We start from the raw sequence: 20,330 nt of genomic DNA on the forward strand, positions 1-20,330 counted from the left end.
TTTCTTACCTTACAAAAATAAATTCAACTGTATTTTAAGACAATACTCTACTAACAAAAAAGCTGTATAATAACAAGTGTATGTATGTCCCTTTAGGTCCTTGTGTAATGTGATGTTGTACACCCTAGCCCAATTGTCCTTTGTATATTATTTATATATATACTTGTGTTCCCACATGTACTTCCTGTATTCATTTGTTGTTATTAAAAAATATGTATAAAAAATAAAAACATTTGCAAGGTTCCGCATAGGATATTTGGATTGATTGTATATTTGCATATATCCACGTGATTGGATTAGAAGGGGCACTAGTAGAGGTGGGCGTTGCGTCGAGAGAGAAAGACATTTGTCTCTGCTGCACCTGGTAGATTTTTTAAAAGCTGTCTAAAAATAATTTGACCTTTATATTAAAAAGTGCGATGTTGTCCAGTCCGGATTGACCCTTCTCTGGGTCCGGACTCAGACCACCAGTTGAGTTTGGCTGGCCTACATTATGATCAAATAGCCACAGTAGCCTACATGGTCACTGTTAAACCTAACTTAAAGCAGGTACAGCCAGTGTTCACAGTAAACGCACACTGGAAGTTGCACAGAATTTTTACAATATTCAAGTTTGCGCTCAGCAGACCTGAAATTTGCAGTGCTGAAAAAAAAAAGAGGGAACGTTGGTTGAGTGCTATTGTTGATTTTGCCTTTAGAATGTGCTGGCAATACAGAATCCGTATTGTAACGAATTCAATGGCCGTGTTCGACAGCATCAAAACCTTGATGGATCATGGGGAAATTGTTTCTGCCTGATCTACAAATCACTACTCATTATTTGTAGATCCGTCAATCGATCACAATTTACCCATGATACATAAGAGTTTTGATCCTCTCGAACACGGTTAAAAACACTGAATGTAAAAAATTTATGAGACTCACCAACAATATCTTTTGAGTCCTCTTTATTTCACGCTCAGAGCTTCTTGTGCCATCTAGTGTCCATAAGATGTAATGGTCAAATCAGCAACATTTTCACAACTTTTATTTTTAACCCAACAGTGTTTTCTAATGGGGGCAGGTATCCTAGCAGTTGGGCCATTAACCGAAAGGTCACTGATTCGAATAGCTGAACTGATAAGGTGAAAAATCTGCCAATGTGCCCTTGAGCAAGGCACTTAAACCTAACTTGCTCCTGGGGTAACTTACTATGGCTGACCCTGTAAAACCACACATTTACCTGCACCTATCTGGTGTATGTGACAATAAAAAAAATCTAATGTGGGATGTTATACTCGTGTGCGACGTAAAATACACTAGCTAGTAACCCCATCTCAAAACACCATTTAATTCTTAGACGAAAGCTGGATCATAAACACATACAGTACCAGTCAAAAATGTAAGTGGCTTTCATATGGGGGAGCCGGCCCTTTAAAGTTAGCAATTAAGATAAATAATTAACCAGAAACGTTGGAATACTTTTGTTAGTGTTGAAATTATTTACAGCCCAAATCAGTGGACCAAGCTATAGTTATTAGAATTAATCTGGGAACATCTTGCAAAAACAAAGAATAGTATTCATTCTAAAATAATAATCCATATTAAAAAAAGATTTTAAAATGACCATTTCAATGCATTGTACTTCATATCAATATATTCTTAAAGCATTACAGACTGGTATGACAAATCAGGACACTTAAATACTAACAAACAATATCTGGATGTTAAGAAGAAAAACAAATACAAATAATCCTGGTTAGCAGTAGCCACTCATCTTTCAAAAAAAGAAAAAAAAAAAGGTCAACTGATGTGACCAAGATGCCAGAAGCAAGCTTAGGCACAACGTCAGTAAAACCACACTCACTGTTAAATTTGTGATAAAAAAAACTAAAGCGTCAGAGGCGATTGAGTATAGTTCAGTGAAATTACATTGGCTGGGTACTGTACAGTGCTTTAAGTGAAAGTGAGTTAAATACAATGAGCTTGGGGGTTTTCATCCAAAGCAAGGGGACTCATGAGACATCAAAACCACAATTTCTATCTCATGACATCACTGAGAAGCAGACGACAACAGGGCATTGTATGACAAAGCATCCCTCCAAAAAAAGTGACCCTCTTGAGGCGAGGTGGATGGAAATGCTCCGTTTGGTGCTTTAATTGAGGAGAAGTGGGGTTAGCAGGCATAGGGTCATATAAAACATCAGGGTTCAGGGAATATGGGGATATAGTTCTGTAGCTCGTCCTCCATGTTTTCCATCTCGGTGTTCCACAGAAGCTGAGGAGGCTTAGGAGACAGGGGAGGGTAGTAGACCTGCTATTGGCCAACAGGGAGGCAAGGGTATCAGAATCCAGATGGTGTCAGGACGTTCATGTCCCGGGGTTTGAGTTTGTGTGGGCGGGTCTGGAGGGGTCTGTTGCCCTCGATGCTGTTGATCTCAATCTTGGGGGGGTTGAACTTGGCAGGGTCATCCACCATGAGGTTGACCTGGGTCTTGATGCCCTCCATGGTGCTAGACTTCTGCACGCCAAAGTATGACTTTAGTGTGAAGCCTGAGGAAGAGCAGAGGAGACAAGGTTGTTAACGCACCTGACAAAAAGGTATGGCATCATCAAAGCAAAAAAACTGCAACATCCATTACATTTCAAGTTATTTTTTAGAAACCGAAATGCTGACTTGACCATGACTATAGAAGACTATAATTCACACATTCTCTCTTGGGAACACAAAGTCTATTCTTAGACCCTTCTCACTTAAAAAAATAAAATACAATTATACAAAGAAAGCTCTGCCAACAGTCCTGATAATTGAAACTCCTGAGGGACTGATTTCTCACCTGTGTTGGTTTCTGAACCGGGGTCAGTAGTGGACTTCTGTACTACTGGGCGAGAAGTTCCAAATAAGCTCCACCTCTCCCCTCCCGCTCCACCTCCTCCCTCGTTGCCTCCCATTTCAGGGCTGAGGTTAGGACTACTGAGCTCTGGGGCAGCGAGAAATGGTGCAAGACTCTGGCTGTTGAACCAGCTCCTGTATGCCCACACACAACAAAGCTGTTAGAGACATAGAACAATTGAACCTAATGTGCCATCTGAAAATATTACTCAGATTTGAATCTAGTGCTCATTCAGAGGGGAGTGGACATCTATTCTACTACAGGAACTCTTCCAAAATAGCCAAAAATAGCCATTTGATACATACCTGCGGTTGAGTATCGGTGAGGAGTGGGGGCTGATGCTGGGGGTAACACAGGGGGTGCTGGAAGGGGTGCCACAAGGGGTGGATTGAGCTGATGTCGTAAGCCTGTCCTCCTTGAAGTCCCCGCTTGGCATTCTCAGCTTCTGCAGAGACAAAGAGGTAGAAAGATGCAGCTTAGACATGTTGTTCAGTAGCACTCTTGTCTGCAGCCCATAAGGGGGCAAGAGGCATGCGTTTTGCATGGTAAAGACACGCATACACAGACAACTACCCAAATGACGAGACCCAAGAGCAAGATTGTGACATTGAGGCGGGTCAAATGATGGTGGGCCACGTAAACCAGTTTGGCCTGTTTCCCCCCCCCCATCAACATTTGTTTTTGCATCAAACGAAGGATATTTGGAAACTGTTGACCGCAGTCAGTGCGAGAGATGAGTGATTAACCTAAGGGGGCCACCAAACAGAAGATTATCTGGCAGCCCACCAGGCTACACAATGTCCATTTGACTGGTGCCCAGACTAATGATCTTCTAAGACCCCTCTCTATGCAGGAATAACATTCTTGTCAGCAGTGGTAAAGAGTACTACTTAAGTAGTTTTTTAGGGTGTCTGTACTTTACTATTTATATTGTTGACAACTTTTACTTTTATTTCACTTACATTCATAAAGAAAATAATGTACTTTATACATTTTCCCTGACACCCAAAAGTACTCATGCCCTTTTGAATGCTTAGCAGGACAGGAAAATGGTCTAATTCAAACACTTATCAAGAGTACATCCCTGGTCATCCCTACTGCCTCTGATCTGACGGACTCACTAAACACATGCTTTGTTTGTAAATGATGTCAGTGTTGGAGCATGCCCCTGGCTATTCGTAACAAAATGTTCTTTATATAAGGAGTTAGAAATGATTTATACTTTTAGTATATTTTAGCAAATACATTTACATTTGATACTTAAGTATATTTGAACCCAAATACTTTTAGACTTACTCAAGCAGTATTTTACTGGGTGAGTTTTACTTTTTCTAATAAGATATCTTTACTAACTCAAGTATGAAAATTCTGTAATTCTTCCCCCACTGCTCCTCAGTCCAAAATTATATGATCACTGCATGCCACGTATTTTCATTATACACAAGCATATAACTCAGAGGCATCAAGCCAGGGAGTGTTTTCCCCAGGCCAAATAATAAACAGGCAGACCACAACTGTCCTGCACCCACCAGCACAAGTCAAGACCTGTCACCAAACAACCCCTATACATAGCAGGGTACCCAGAGTCAAATAAGGTTTCCCAGCTAGGTATCAATATTCCCAGAAGACTCAGCCTAGTCTCCTATCTAGAGTTTCCCAGCTAATGAAATCCATAGATCCATGATAGGCTAATGAAAAAGCATGCTACCCAAGCTCCAATCTTACCTTTTTGAGTCAGTATTAACCAAAATCAACAATCTCTAGAACAATATTCTCTATGTTCCATCATTCTACATTCCTTCTGGGAATGTTGGGAGGAATATCCCATACTTCTGTGTGTACTATGCTCCTGCATTCTCGGTTTGTCCTCACTGTTGCAATCCTTTCCTTTCGAGTTCTGATCACTGTAGTGCTCATCATTCGAATGCAGCGTATACACTGTTCCCACTTAGACTGTTAGGAGCAGAGAAAACTATCTAGAGGTTTCTTCTAGGGTGTCAGCACAAGACCCAAACATCTTTGGAACCAAATCTGGTGTTCAGCACAGCACAAGCCGGTTGGGGACCACATTTTGATGTCATACAACCACTTAGCCCTTGATCATGACTCTCAGTTCCATTACATTACAGAAGAATCATGGTGAAGAAGACGTCTTCTGTATGGGGGAGTTTCAGAGCCCAGACACTCCGTCTGAACAGTAACATGCATCGCTTGCGGTACTGTTTGGGAAACATAAAGGACCTTATCTTTCATATCAGTGAGAAACAATATACAAATAAACAGAACGTTGAAATGACACACACACCTTTATAGTAGGGATGCACGATAGAGTCGGTAAGCATATCAACAAAAATGCCATCGGCTCTATGTATAGTTTAACACCGATGTCAAAGCTGACGTGCATACCTGTATAATGTAGGTAGATGAGGTAATGACGCCACGAAAAATACAGCCTTCCTAACCTAGCCCACAATGTCTGCTGTGTGGGTCTATTTTGAAGTTTCCAAGGAAGATAACAAAAAGACCATATGCAATGTTTGTGCTGCTATTATTTCCCAAGGACCGGAGAAAGTGAAATCTTTTAATACCACAAACCTAATTACTAATTTGAAGTGCATCCCCCCAGACGTTCAACAAAGTATTGTTGAAACGCACATCCATGAGCTACTTGCTATGGGCGTCACTGCTATTAGCTTCACAACTGACATTTGGACCAGCGATGTCAGCCCCATGAGCATGCGGAGTCTGACAGCACAGTGGGTAGACCAGGATTTCATACATGCTCAAGAATGTGCTGGTTCTGATACCGCTGCTGCCATTTCAATGGCATTTGAGAACATGTTTGAAACTTGGAAAATCCCCAAGAACAAAGTACACACTGTGCTACGTGATAATGCACGTAACATGACAAAGGCTTCGGAAGAATGCGGAGTCGGCAGTTTGCCATGCATGGCGCACACGCTGCAAATGTCTGCGAACAAAGGTGTTTTGGCCCAATGCAGCATATCTGACAGTGGCAACAGGTAGGAAGATTGTGGGTCATTTTAAACACTCACAGCTAGCACACAGCCGCCGCCTGCAAGCAATACAGGAGCAGCTTGGAGTGAAAACAAAAAGGCTTAAGCAAGACGTTTCCACCCAATGGAACGGTACTTTTTACATGATGGAGAACCTGCTGGAACAGAAATGAGTGCTTGGCGGGTATGCAGCCGACTATCTGCAATAATCAGTACAAACCTGTGGACTCTCATTGAAAACATGAACACACTCCTAGCTCCATTCAAACAACTGACTCGAGAAATAAGCTCATAAACTGCGTCTGCAGCAGACGTGGTACCCTCTTATGGCATTGAAACACCTGCTCAACAAAACTGCCGACACATATTGCAAAAGTACTCTACTAGAGGCTGTGAACAAGCAATTCAGTGAAATTCTCTCTGAGCCTCTTTACTGTGTTGCCACCATGCTTGACGCTAAGTACAAGGATTGCTACTTCGATACAGACAAGAAACAGGGTTTACGTGAAATGTTAGACGCAGCTGGACAAGATGGAAACGGACAGTGCGCACCGAGGAAGAGGACCCATGACAGAAGAGGCCACGGACAGACAGAGCTGAAACTTCACTGTTTGACATGTATGATGAAATCCTGGTTGAGAATGAAATGACTGAACAAATTAATGAAACAGCACAGCAAGTAAGTGAAATAAATAGGTTTTGATCATGTTTCACTGGTAATGGGGACATACAGTTGAAGTCGGAAGTTTACATACACAGGTTGGAGTCATTAAAACTTGTCTGTGGATGTATTTCAAGGCCTACCTTCAAACTGAGTGCCTCTTTGCTTGACATCATGGGAAAATCAAAAGAAATCAGCCAAGACCTCAGAAAAAAGATTGCAGACCTCCACAAGTCTGGTTCATCCTTCGGAGCAATTTCCAAACACCTGAAGGTACCACGTTCATCTGTACAAACAATAGTACGCAAGTATAAACACCATGGGACCACGCAGCTATCATACCGCTCAGGAAGGAGACGTGTTCTGTCTACTAGAGTTGAACGTACTTTGGTGCGAAAAGTACAAATCAATCCCAGAACAACAGCAAAGGACCTTGTGAAGATGCTGGAGGAAACAGGTACAAAAGTATCTATATCAACAGTAAAACGAGTCCTATATCGACATAACCTGAAAGACCGCTCAGCAAGGAAGAAGCCACTGCTCCAAAACCGCCATAAAAAAGCCAGACTACGTGGGGCCAAAGATCTTACTTTTTGGAGAAATGTCCTCTGGTCTGATGAAACAAAAATAGAACTGTTTGTCCATAATGACCATCTGTCGGAAAGATATCAGTTTGCCTCTGTGAATGGTTTGTCCTCTGACAAATCAACTGTAAATTTCGGTGTTCCTCAAGGTTCCATTTTAGGACCACTATTTTTTTCACTATATATATATATATTTTACCTCTCGGGGATGTCATTCGAAAACATAATGTTAACTTTCACTGCTATGCGGATGACACACAGCTGTACATTTCAATGAAACATGGTGAAGCCCAAAAATTGCCCACGCTAGAAGCCTGTGTTTCAGACATAAGGAAGTGGATGGCTGCAAACGTTCTACTTTTAAATTCGGACAAAACAGAGATGCTTGTTCTAGGTCCCAAGAAACAGAGATTTTCTGTTGAATCTGACAATTAATCTTAATGGTTGTACAGTCGTCTCAAATAAAACGGAAGGACCTCAGCGTTACTCTGGACCCTGATCTCTCTTTTGACGAACACATCAAGACTGTTTCAAGGACAGCTTTTTTCCATCTACGTAACATTGCATAAATCAGAAACTTTGTCCAAAAATGCAGAAAAATGTATCCATGCTTTTGTTACTTCTAGGTTTGACTACTGCAATGCTCTACTTTCCCGCTACCTGGATAAAGCACTAAATAAACTTCAGTTAGTGCAAAATACGGCTAATAGAATCCTGACTAGAACAAACAATTTTATCATATTACTCCAGTGCTAGCCTCCCTACACTGGCTTCCTGTTAAGGCAAGGGCTGATTTCAAGGTTTTACTGCGAACCTACAAAGCATTACATGGGCTTGCTCCTACCTATCTCTCTGATTTGGTCCTGCCGTACATACCTACACGTACGCTACGGTCACAAGACACAGGCCTCCTAATTGTCCCCAGATTTCTAAGCAAACAGCTGGAGGCAGGGCTTTCTCCTATAGAGCTCCATTTTTATGGAATGGTCTGCCTACCCATGTGAGAGACGCAAACCCGGTCTCAACCTTTAAGTCTATACTGAAGACGCATCTCTTCAGTGGGTCATATGATTGAGTGTAGTCTGGCCCAGGGGTGTGAAGGTGAACGGAAAGGCTCTGGAGCAACGAACCGCCCTTGCTGTCTCTGCCTGGCCGGTTCCCCTGTCTCCACTGGGATTCTCTGCCTCTAACCCTATTACAGGGGCTGAGTCACTGGCTTACTGGTGCTCTTTCATGCCGTCCCTAGGAGGGGTGCGTCACTTGAGTGGGTTGAGTCACTGATGTGATCTTCATGTCTGGGTTGCCCCCCCCCCCCCTTTGGGTTGTGCCGTGGCGGAGATCTTTGTGGGCTAAACTCAGCCTTGTCTCAGGATGGTAAGTTGGTGGTTGAAGGTATCCCTCTAGTGGTGTGGGGGCTGTGTTTGGCAAAGTGGGTTGGGGGTCCGGGGGTATCGTCGGAAAGGGCCACAGTGTCTCCTGACCCCTTCCTGTCTCAGCCTCCAGTATTTATGCTGCAGTAGTTTGTGTAGGGGGGCTAGGGTCAGTTTGTTATATCTGGAGTACTTCTCCTGTCTTATCCGGTGTCCTGTGTGAATTTAAGTAAGCTCTCTCTAATTCTCTCTTTCTCAGAGGACCTGAGCCCTAGGACCATGCCTCAGGACTACCTGGCATGATGACTCCTTGCTGTCCCCAGTCCACCTGGCCGTGCTGCTGCTCCAGTTTAAACTGTTCTGTCTGTGATTATTATTATTTGACCATGCTGGTCATTTATGAACATTTGAACATCTTGGCCATGTTCTGTTATAATCTCCACCCGGCACAGCCAGAAGAGGACTGGCCACCCTTCATAGCCTGGTTCCTCTCTAGGTTTCTTCCTAGGTTTTGGCCTTTCTAGGGAGTTTTTCCTAGCCACCGTGCTTCTACACCTGCATTGCTTGCTGTTTGGGGTTTTAGGCTGGGTTTCTGTACAGCACTTTGAGATATCAGCTGATGTACGAAGGGCTGTATGAATAAAATGATTTGATCATTATGTTTGGAGGAAAAAGGGGGAGGCTTGCAAGCCGAAGAACACCGACCCAACCGTGAAGCACAGAGGTGGCAGCATCATGTTGTGGGGTGCTTTGCTGCAGGAGGGACTGGTGCACTTCACAAAATAGATGGCATCATGAGGCAGGAAAATTATGTGGATATATTGTAGCAACATCTCAAGACAGTCAGGAAGTTAAAGCTTGGTCACAAATGAGTCATCCATATGGACAATGACCCCAAACATACTTCCAAAGTTGTGGCAAAATGGCTTAAGAACAACAAAGCCACGGTATTGGAGTGACCATCACAAAGCCCTGACCTCAATCCTATAGATCATTTGTGGGCAGAACTGAAAAAGCATGTGCGAGCAAGGAGGCCTACAAACCTGACAGTTACACCAGCTCTGTCAGGAGGAATGGGACAAAATTCACCCAACTTATTGTGTGAAGCTTGTGGAAGGCTACCCGTAACGTTTGACCCAAGTTAAACAATTTAAAGGCAATGCTAACAAATACTAACTGAGTGTATGTAAACTTCTGACCCACTGGGAATGTGATGAAATAAATAAAAGCTGAAATGAATCAATCATTCTCTCTACTATTATTCTGACATTTCACATTCTTAAAATAAAATGGTGATCCTAACTGACCTAAGACGGGGAATTTTTACTAGGATTAAATATCAGGAATTGTGAAAAACTGAGTTTAAATGTATTTGACAAAGGTGTATGTAAACTTTGACTTCAACTGTACGGAAATGCCAACAAAAGTTTTATGCCAGTGTCTGTGTGTCTCAGAGAGAGATACGCGTTGTATTTTCATTTTCTGTTACTACATCGGCCAACATTTACAAATGTAGACCTGTGCCTAATGATACTTTGGAATGCAAGAATAATGCAATCTGTTGTATTACACGTACTAACCCCCCCCCCCCCCCCCCCCCCCCATTCCATTTATTTCCAGATACTAGCATACCTGACACAACCTTCTATTCCCAGGAATGAAGATTCACTTGGATACTGGCGAAGTAACAAGCACTGTTTCCCCATCCTAGCTAAAGCTGCGCGCAAATATCTTGGTGATCCCTGTACTAATGTGGACAGTGAGGGGCTTTTCAGTGCAGCTTCACACATTGTAGACAAAAAAATAAACAGACTCTCGTGACAAATCCTAGCAGGTCCTCTTTGTGAAGAAACACCTCCCCCAAATGTTAAAAATGTGCAGTCATATTGTAACCAAGCCATCTAGAGTCACTGGGGGAAAAAATGACTAAGCCCAATGGCTGTTCTGTTGTTTATTCATGGCTGGTATAGGTCAAGATTTTAATTTAATTTTAAACCAAGCAGTTTTGTTCTTTTGTTTATTTTCTAAATGAAAGATGAGCGGTGTTTTTAAGTTGTGCCATTCATATCAGTTTGACAGCCTAGAGACAGAAATGTTTTCAAGCAGTTGAAGCTAAAATGATTAACTGCATTTTTTGTTAAAACCAATATTTTTTTCTAATAATTTTTACGTTTCTCCATCCAGTCAAGATTGGATAGTAAGAAGAGCCACCAACAACTTAATCATCTCTGTAATGCGGTGCAGCTAAAATATTTGTGTCATGAATGTCTGTTGTGCGATAAAATACATTCATGGATTTGTCATTTCTCATTTACAAGTTATTTTAAAAAATCTGTTCCTAACTGAACATATGTCACTTTGTTTCAACTATACTAGAATGCTTTAAAAAAAACGCAAAAATTGTAAATATTGGTTATCGGTATCTGTATCAGGTTTTTTGGTAAGGAAAAGATTGGATATCAGTAACGACAAAAATGTCATATCGGTGCATCCATACTTTATAAGGTTAGGGTTAGTTCCCACACATCCATATATCCATGTTACAGCACTTGTTTCCAGAAGACCGATAATTAGCTATCTAGCATGCTCCGAACACCTGTGTGCAATGTTCCCTCTAAGCGGCATGCGGGCTCGCAGCTCCACCGTGACTACCGCGCAGAAGAAATATCGCAGAGAAGCACGAGATGTAACTTTCACTCAACTTTCTAGAGTTTCCCCCATTAATTAAAACTCTCAATGTTTCCCTTCACTGTGGTAATTGTGATCGAATCAATGCAATATTAGCCACTTTCAATGCAACATACCAAAACAAAACAAACTATGCAAGAGATTTTGTTGTGGGCAGAACGCATCACAGTAGGATTCTATTGCATTGACAGACACCACTCAGGCCCGTACTCTACACAGACCGGTGTGCCATAACAAGCAGAGATGCAGTAGGCCTATATACAAATAGACCATTGCCATATATGGATCTGTGCCTTTCACTTAAACTGGACTTTTTACAGCATGAGCGGTCATGCTTGTTTTGAGATCAAAGCAAAAGCTACACATAGCAACGTGTGCACATTTGTACATATCCTTTGTTAGTGAGGTAATAGCCTAGTTATAAATTATTTGTAGTCAGCATTGGGGGCGAGTTGCTTCCTACATGAGCACAAAACATTGGCATTTCTAGACACTTGAAAAGCAAATCGGGTAAATAACTTTTGTTTCTCTTAAATGGGCAGTGTTGTATTTTGAGGCAGGCTTGACTAAGCTAGGTAGCCAATAGGCAGAAGGAAGCATAATTTGCCTGATTCTCTGTAATAGTGGTATGGGAATAATAATTCATTTTATAAAGTGGTATCTTGCATCAAACAACAACATTTTCATTCACCTCCTTATCTGAAGGACAAGTGTATTAACTGTGTTTTTTTCAAAAGTCTAATGAAATGTAGGCCTATATTGAACACCACAGTTCCAAAAAATGAGGGAACATTGCCTGTGTGTAATGAAAAAAGGCTGCCAAAAACGTGTTGTCACTGAAAAATACTTTTGCTGCAACTGTGATAAAGCTGGTTAAAACAGTGGACAGTAAGTGTGCATTTAGCATTTATGAAATTATTTTGATGTGAAATGAAAGTAAAGGGCTTTATGTTCCCAGAACCGTTTTGCAATTGAGAATCAATTCACGTTTCAATGGAGTATTTGGCTCTCAGAGCCAGTCTACCTCTGAAAATAACATAAGGTCCTTGGACCTTCAAGAGTAATGGTAATAGAGCCCCACAGTGGAGGTTTCATAATACCCATAAAACCTAGCAGTCAAACAGGTAAATGGTTCCAATCGTTATCCCACCATTAATTTTTCCATAGGGAATTTTAGAAACAATTAAAATGAGGTGTGTGTTTCGTCTGTGTTTTGTGTAGGCTTACCCTGGCGTGAAATTGTAATAACTATCTCGGACAAGGTGACTTTTATACATTTATTTGTCTCCACTTACTCTCAGATTACGTGCAATTCTACAAATCCCTGCAGGTCATCTCTAGCGGACACCTTTGCTAACAGGTTTTGTGTCAATTTAAAACTTACACAAGACAGTTCACAGAATTGTAATTTGAAAAAAATGTAGCTAAATTATTGATTACTACAGTCGTGGCCAAAAGTTTTGAGAATGACAAATATTAATTTTCACAATGTCTCAGTTTGTATGATGGCAATTTGCATATACTCCAGAATGTTATGAAAAGTGATCCGATGAATTGCAATTCATTGCAAAGTCTCTCTTTGCATTGCAAATGAACTGAATCCCCCAAAAACATTTCCACTGCATTTCAGCCCTGCCGCAAAAGGAACCAGCTGACATGTCAGTGATTCTCTCGTTAACACAGGTGTGAGTGTTGATGAGGACATGGCTGGAGATCACTCTGTCATACCGATTGAGTTCGAATAACAGACTGGAAGCTTCAAAAGGAGGGTGGTGCTTGGAATCATTGTTCTTCCTCTGTCAGCCATGGTTACCTGCAAGGGAACACATGCCGTCGTCATTGCTTTGCACAAAAAGGGCTTCACAGGCAAGGATATTGCTGCCAGTAAGATTGAACCTAAATCAACCATTTATCAGATCATCAAGAACTTCAAGGAGAGTGGTCCAATTGCGCCCAAGAAAGTCCAGCAAGCGCCAGGACCATCTCCTAAAGTTGATTCAGCTGCGGGATCTGGGCACCACCAGTACAGAGCTTGCTCAGGAAAGGCAGCAGGCAGGTGTGAGTGCATCTACACGCACAGTGAGGTGAAGACTTTTGGAGGATGGCCTGGTGTCAAGAAGGGCAGCAAAGAAGCCACTTCTCTCCAGAAAAAACATCAGGGACAGACTGATATTCTGCAAAAAGGTACAGGGATTGAACTGCTGAGGACTGGGGTAAAGTCATTTTCTCTGACGAATCCCCTTTCCGATTGTTTGGGGCATCCGGAAAAAAGCTTGTCCAGAGAAGACAGGGTGAGTGCTACCATCAGTCCTGTGTCATGCCAACAGTAAAGCATCCTGAGACCATTCATGTGTGGGGTTGCTTCTCAGCCAAGGGTGTGGGCTCACTCACAAGAACACAGCCATGAATAAAGCATGGTAGCAACACATCCTCCGAGAGCAACTTCTCCCAACCATCCAGGAACAGTTTGGTGATGAACAATGCCTTTTCCAGCATGATGGAGCACCTTGCCATAAGGCAAAAGTGACAAGTGGCTCGGGGAAGTGGCTCGGGGAACAAAACATCGATATTTTGGGTCCATGGCCAGGAAACTCCCCAGACCTTAATCCCATTGAGAACTTGTGGTCAATCCTCAAGAGGCGTGTGGACAAACAAAAAGCCACAAATTCTGACAAACTCCAAGTATTGATTATGCAAGAATGGGCTGCCATCAGTCAGGATGTGGCCCAGAAGTTAATTGACAGCATGCCAGGGTGGATTGCAGAGGTCTTGAAAAAGAAGGGTCAACACTAGAGGTCGACTGATTAATCGGAATGGCCGATAAATTAGGGCCGATTTCAAGTCTTCATAACAATCGGAACTAGGCAAGTCGGTTAAGAACACATTCTTATTTACAATGACGGCCTAGGAACGGTGGGTTAACTGCCTCGTTCAGGGGCAGAACGACAGATTTTTACCTTGTCAGCTCGGGGATTCAATCTTGCAACCTTATGGTTAACTAGTCCAACGCTCTAACCACCTGCTTTACATTACACTCCACGAGGTGCCTGCCTGTTACGCGAATGCAGTAAGAAGCCAAGGTATGTTGCTGGCTAGCATTAAACTTATCTTATAAAAAACAAACAAATCAATCAATCATCATCACTAGTTAACCAATAATATCATCAACCATGTGTAGTCATCTAGCGTGTCCTGCATATAATCGATGTGGTGCGCAGTCGCGAAAAAGGACTGTCGTTGCTCAAACGTGTACCTAACCATAAACATCAATGCCTTTCTTAAAATCAATACACAAGTATATATTTTTTAAACCTGAATATTTAGTTAATATTGCCTGGTAACTTGAATTTCTTTTAACTAGGGAAAATGTGTCACTTCTCTTGCAACAGAGTCAGGGTATATGCAGCAGTTTGGGCCGCCTGGCTCCTTGCTAACTGTGTGAAGAATATTTCTTCCTAACAAAGACAGCCAACTTCGCCAAACGGGGGATGACTTAACAAAAGCGCATTTGCGAAAAAAGCACAATCGTTGCACGACGGTACCTAACCATAAACATCAATGCCTTTTTAAAAATCAATACACAGAAGTATATATTTTTAAACCTGCATATTTAGCTAAAAGAAATCCAGGTTTGCAGGCAATATTAACAAGGTGAAATTGTGTCACTTCTCTTGCGTTCATTTCACGCAGAGTCAGGGTATATGCAACAGTTTGGGCCGCCTGGCTTGTTGAGAACTAATTTGCCATAATTTTACGTAATTATGACATAACATTGAAGGTTGTGCAATGTAACAGGAATATTTAGACTTATGGATGCCACCCGTTAGATAAAATACGGAACAGTTTCGTATTTCACTGAAAGAATAAACATTTTGTTTTCGAGATGATTGTTTCCAGATTCGACCATATCAATGACCTAAGGTTCGTATTTCTGAGTGTTATTATGTTATAATTAAGTCTATGATTTGATAGAGCAGTCTGACTGAGAATGGTAGGCACCAGCAGGCTCGTAAGCATTCAGTCAAACAGCACTTTTGTGCTTTTTGCCAGCAGCTCTTCGCAATGCTTCAAGCATTGCGCTGTTTATGACTTCAAGTCTATCAACTCCCGAGATTAGGCTGGTGTAAACCATGTGAAATGGCTAGCTAGTTAGCGGGGTGCGCGCTAATAGCGTTTCAAATGTCACTTGCTCTGAGACTTGGAGTAGTTGCTCTGCAAGGGCCGCGGATTTTGTGGAGCGATGGGAAACAATGCTTCAATGGTGGCTGTTGTCGTTGTGTTGCTGGTTCGAGCCCAGGGAGGAGCGAGGAGAGGGACGGAAGCTATACTGTTACACTGGCAAGACTAAAGTGCCTATAAGAACATCCAATAGTCAAAGGTTAATGAAATGCAAATGGTATAGAGGGAAATGGTCCTATAATTCCTATAATAACTACAACCTAAAACTTACCTGGGAATATTGAAGACTCATGTTAAAAGGAACCACCAGCTTTCATATGTTCTCATGTTCTGAGCAAGGAACTGAAATGTTAGCTTTCTTACATAGCACATATTGCACTTTTACTTTCTTCAACACTTTGTTTTTGCATTATTTAAACCAAATTGAACATGTTTCATTATTTACTTGAGGCTAAATTGATTTTATTGGTGTATTATATTTAGTTAAAATAAGTGTTCATTCAGCATTGTTGTAATTGTCATTATTACAAATAAAATAAAAATAGGCCGATTAATCTGTATCTGCTTTTTTGGTCCTCCAATAATCGATATTGGCGTTGAAAAATCATAATCGGTCGACCTCTAACATACACACACCGAAATATATATATTTCCTTCCTCCCTTGCCCCGCAAGTGTATACTCGTCAGACATCATCAGCGGTGTCCACTTAATTTCAGGGCTGAGGGGATAGGATGTCTTTTAAGTGTTTGGAAAGCAGCCAGGGTTTCCCAAACTCGGTCATGGAGGCCACGTCTTGGTGTTTGCCCTAGCACTACTACACAGCTGATTCAAATAATCAAAGCTTGACGAGTTGGCTATTTGAATCAGCTGTGTAGTGCTACGGCAAAAAAACAAAACGTGCACCAAGGGCCGAGTTTGGGAAACCAGGTCTAAGAGGTGCGCCAATGGGCCATTTCTGAAACATAGCATAGGCTTAATTGTTTAGCTCGAAATGACAACCAACCACGTGGCTTGACAAATCTTGTGAGTTGGCTAACTAAACAACTTAGCTAGCTAGCTAACTAACCTGCCACCAAGTAAACTCTTTAAAGTTACCCATAACGTTAGTGTGATGTTTCTTTGACGACAAACACAGCTAGCTAGTAGCTAACCCAGTGAAAACGCGAATATTGCATGGACCAAATTGGCTAGAGCCTGAGCAGCGGTAAACGTCGGCTAACTAAAAAAGCTTAAACTAACGATATTAGCGTTATTTAACACACAATGATTACAAAAAAATAACGAACGTTACTTTGCTGTCCTGATACGATATCGGCAGAATCCACGTAAAGAGGTACACTTTGTGCTAGCTAAATTAGCTACGTTGACGTTACGTAAAGGTCGGTTAACTATTCAACTGTTATGCCTTGACAAATAGCAAGATATGGCTCTGATCAAATACCTTTTCATGGGAAGATTTCTTTGACTCTCCAGGCCAATCCACTCTCTCATTTTATCCATTATTCGTTGTTTTTCAAGTGTAATAAACAAATACAGCACGGAGGTACAATGTGTATTGCAGCTACGAACCTAAAAATGGCCTCATTCTCCCTTTGTTACAGGTGTTCTGATTGGCTGTTTTAGGAAAACGTGGCCTAGTCTCATTTAACTGTGTTGCCTGGCAACATGCACAGCACAAATAGCACTCAAATGTGGAACAGGCAGTTCTTTAATTGTTTCAACATTGTTTCAATAATATATAGAACTTTTCTCACAGCTCTGGTATATAAAGCTTTTTTATTCTGCCGACAATGCATTCTGTGGCAGCACAATGACCAATCGATATATGTATATATGTATGTGAGGCTCTTGATCAAATCTTTGATCATGACACTGGTGAGGAGGAGAGAGGCCAAGCAACTGACTGTGAAGTAGTAGTCTGTGATAAATAGCACAATATGTTTCATCTGAGTATTGGTTATAGACAAAATAATCCATACATTGTGCTTTTTTTTACTCAAAAACGAGTTGTATGAGCTCCGGTCAATGAGTAGCCAATTGAAGTTCACAACTTGGAATGTTCACAAGAACTTAAATTGATAAAAATATCTAACACAACATTAGGTGATAATATATGTATTGTTATGGATTTATATTCAGATATAATGGGGCGGTCATTTTGGACCGGGAACACATAATTAATAACATGAAACAAATCCAACAGGAGTTTATGCAAGACGTAGAGAACACATAGATTTATTAGAAGTTGGAAAGGACATCCGTAGTATAGGCTACCATTTTTGTGTACAGTGCAATGTACCTGCAATGTGGCATGAGAGTGCAAGCTTTCCTTCTGTAAGCTCGACCTGTCTCAGGCATCTCTATTTACGTGGAGTGCTCTGCTCTTTTGCAGCCACAAGATGGCACTATTTACAAGATTCCAGGTTCAGAACCATTAACAATGTTCCTTCTCATTTGATACATTTTGCTTTATAACAAAATTATCCAGTGAAACGCATAAAAAATCATGAGAAATACATTTATTAAAGTATTTTAAATCACTTGAGACAACAACTGTGCAAAACAGAACACAAAAGCATAACATCCCAACACAGACATATGAAATTGAAATATAAAAAAAAGTACAAAATAGAAGTATAAAGTTAATTAGAACAAGAAGCTTCTGCATTAAACTGCTTTGACAGTGACTTGGTCTTAAACATTCAGAGTGATGGGATGTCAGACCTTATAGGATAACAACATATTTGTCCCGCCGTGCACATTTTTGTTTTTGCCCTAGCACTACACAGATTAATCAAATCATCAAAGCTTGACTATTTATGGTTATTTGAATCAGCTGTGTAGTGAGTGCTCGGGCAAAAATCAAAACGTGCAGCAAGTGGGGGCCCCAGTACCGAGTTTGGGAAACCCTGCAAAATGGAGTCATATAGGGAGTCTGAGACAGGGAATCAGATATCAGCAGAGTCAATGCTTCTCTCATTAGAGATGGCCTCAATTGGAGTGGGGACAGTTGGGGGAGAGGACTTCTTCCTGTGAATTAAGCAATTGGACACAATGGTGAGACAAGCCCATGCACCTTTCACTCATATGTCCTCAACAAACTGTTGTACTAAATAATAAACAAATGAAATCAACAATGTTAGTTCTTTAAAGAATGATTTAATCTTTCGTACAGTAAATTATGACACTCCTAAACAGAAAATAAATGGGTTTACATGACTCACATCAGGCGAGTGAGAAGTCTCTGCACTTTCTTCATACTGGGGTCCAGGCAGTACTGCACTCCATTCTTAAGGCTAACACTATCAAGATATAGAATGATTAAATTGGTATTTTCTTCACAATGATTTTAATTTTAATTGATGTCATCATATTATCATCATCCTCATCATAACTGATGAGATGATATATACTCACATGAACTCCAGCCTGTCACAGGAGGGAGTTGGAGGATAGATCTGGATGTCCTCAACAGTGTTTGGAGCGCCAAAGCTGTTCCGCACCTTCCGACACAAACATCGCTGGCTCACAGAACCTATACAGAGAATCAGTGGACAATGAATTGAGTACAATCGAGCTACTTGGAATGACTAAATCGCAATAAAAAACAATTAACCATGCTCAAAAAATTTAAACATCATATTGGCATGTAATAAACGTCCCATACCATAGTGATAATAATTTGGGTAAAAAAAAGGTAGACTCACGCTGGGCGACTGTGATACAGATGGTGACAGCAAGGAGCAGGAGAATTCTGGTGATCATGGTCATGTTTTCAAGGTGTGGTGTTCCCTGCGGGTACAGCTGTTGGTCGAGATGAGTCTGTCTGGTGTGAAGAGATGGAGGACTGGAGATAAGATTTGAGTGTGTAAAGAGATATATGAGATGAGACGAGAGAGAGGTACTATGAGTAGTTGAGAGAAGGGGCCCCTTATATACACAGCCTTTATCTTTCCAGTGATCATAAGAAATGTCCCTTTATGATGGAAACTGAAAATAACTAGCAACCACAAGAAAATGCCCCCCGCTCTTATCCACCCACTCTTTTACTCTGCAACCTCACTTAATTATTACATTTTAGTGTGGCTTATAATACATCTGGCTTTTCAAGATTTATAGTTTTTCAATTGGCTTTGAGTCACTGTTTTAAAATTCGAGTTAAATAAATCGTTTAGTCAGAGGAATGGTGACATAAATACAATTTCTATAGATCAGAGGAATTAACAAAATCCCTTTATGTGATGTGGTTCATCTCCCTAATCCGAGTATCTGGAAAATATGTATATGCCTTTAAATAATATTATATATTATTATTATAATATTTCAAATTCTCTGTGGAAAATTATTTTTCACCTCAATAGGCCTATTACTATGTTATGTTAATTTAATCTGTTTAGTAGGAACTGAATCGAATAAATTAGGAACTGAAATAATGGATATAAATATAATTTAATCCCTAGAACTATCTATGACTGGGATGTATTTTCAATCATCATTTACTGTATTTTTAATGTCATACATCAAACAATTGTTTCAGAGATGTGGGGGTTAAAATGTGTTGTGTTTGTTGTGTGCCTGCATCTTTATGTGACGGAGGAGGGTAAGTATTAAGGGGTTTCAGACCGTTCCATTGCGAAGTGAGTCTTTGCCGAACTGCTCTCATCACACATCATTAACACATGTAGTATCTCTGCAGATGAACCTCCTCTAATATTTCCAGTGTAAGAAGCTTTATAATTCTCACCTTTCTGTTCCCCATCAAAAAAAAAAACACGTGTCACACATTTTTCCACCAACTGTACATTTGCTGAGTTATGTGGTCATTGACAAACTGAGTTTTGTCTCTAGGGCTCCCGAGTGGTGCAGCGGTCTAAGGCACTGCATCTCAGTGCTAGAGGCATCACTACAGACCCTGATTCGATTCCAGGCTGTATCACAACTGGCTGTGATTGGGAG

At 41.1% G+C, this 20,330-nt stretch overlaps 2 protein-coding genes across 4 annotated transcripts; both read right to left on the bottom strand.

Annotated features, from left to right (window-relative positions):
• Window positions 1-743: 743 nt before the first annotated feature.
• LOC109864617 (putative monooxygenase p33MONOX) lies at window positions 744-17,026 on the bottom strand. Of its 3 annotated transcripts, none has more exons than XM_020452476.2 (4): window positions 16,944-17,026; window positions 3,179-3,318; window positions 2,817-3,007; window positions 744-2,532 (listed from the first exon to the last, which is right to left on the bottom strand). In XM_020452476.2, exons 2-4 carry the CDS (start codon window positions 3,307-3,309, stop codon window positions 2,324-2,326), a joined length of 531 nt encoding a protein of 176 aa, XP_020308065.1. In that variant the 5' UTR covers window positions 3,310-3,318; window positions 16,944-17,026; the 3' UTR covers window positions 744-2,323. The 3 variants fall into 3 exon arrangements, with proteins under 3 accessions (XP_020308065.1, XP_020308064.1, XP_031653782.1); XM_020452475.2 differs by having other exon boundaries at window positions 16,816-17,024; XM_031797922.1 differs by lacking the exon at window positions 16,944-17,026 and adding an exon at window positions 12,922-13,006.
• Window positions 17,027-17,873: 847 nt separating this feature from the next.
• On the bottom strand, window positions 17,874-19,310 carry LOC109864482 (C-X-C motif chemokine 11-1). The gene is made up of 4 exons (XM_020452315.2): window positions 19,082-19,310; window positions 18,792-18,909; window positions 18,599-18,676; window positions 17,874-18,404 (listed from the first exon to the last, which is right to left on the bottom strand). The coding sequence occupies exons 1-4, from the start codon at window positions 19,143-19,145 to the stop codon at window positions 18,323-18,325; spliced, it is 342 nt and encodes a 113-aa protein (XP_020307904.1). The 5' UTR covers window positions 19,146-19,310; the 3' UTR covers window positions 17,874-18,322.
• Window positions 19,311-20,330: the final 1,020 nt, after the last annotated feature.

This window comes from Oncorhynchus kisutch, linkage group LG19 (assembly GCF_002021735.2).
Source record: "Oncorhynchus kisutch isolate 150728-3 linkage group LG19, Okis_V2, whole genome shotgun sequence".
In the NCBI taxonomy this organism is placed as follows: domain Eukaryota; kingdom Metazoa; phylum Chordata; class Actinopteri; order Salmoniformes; family Salmonidae; genus Oncorhynchus; species Oncorhynchus kisutch.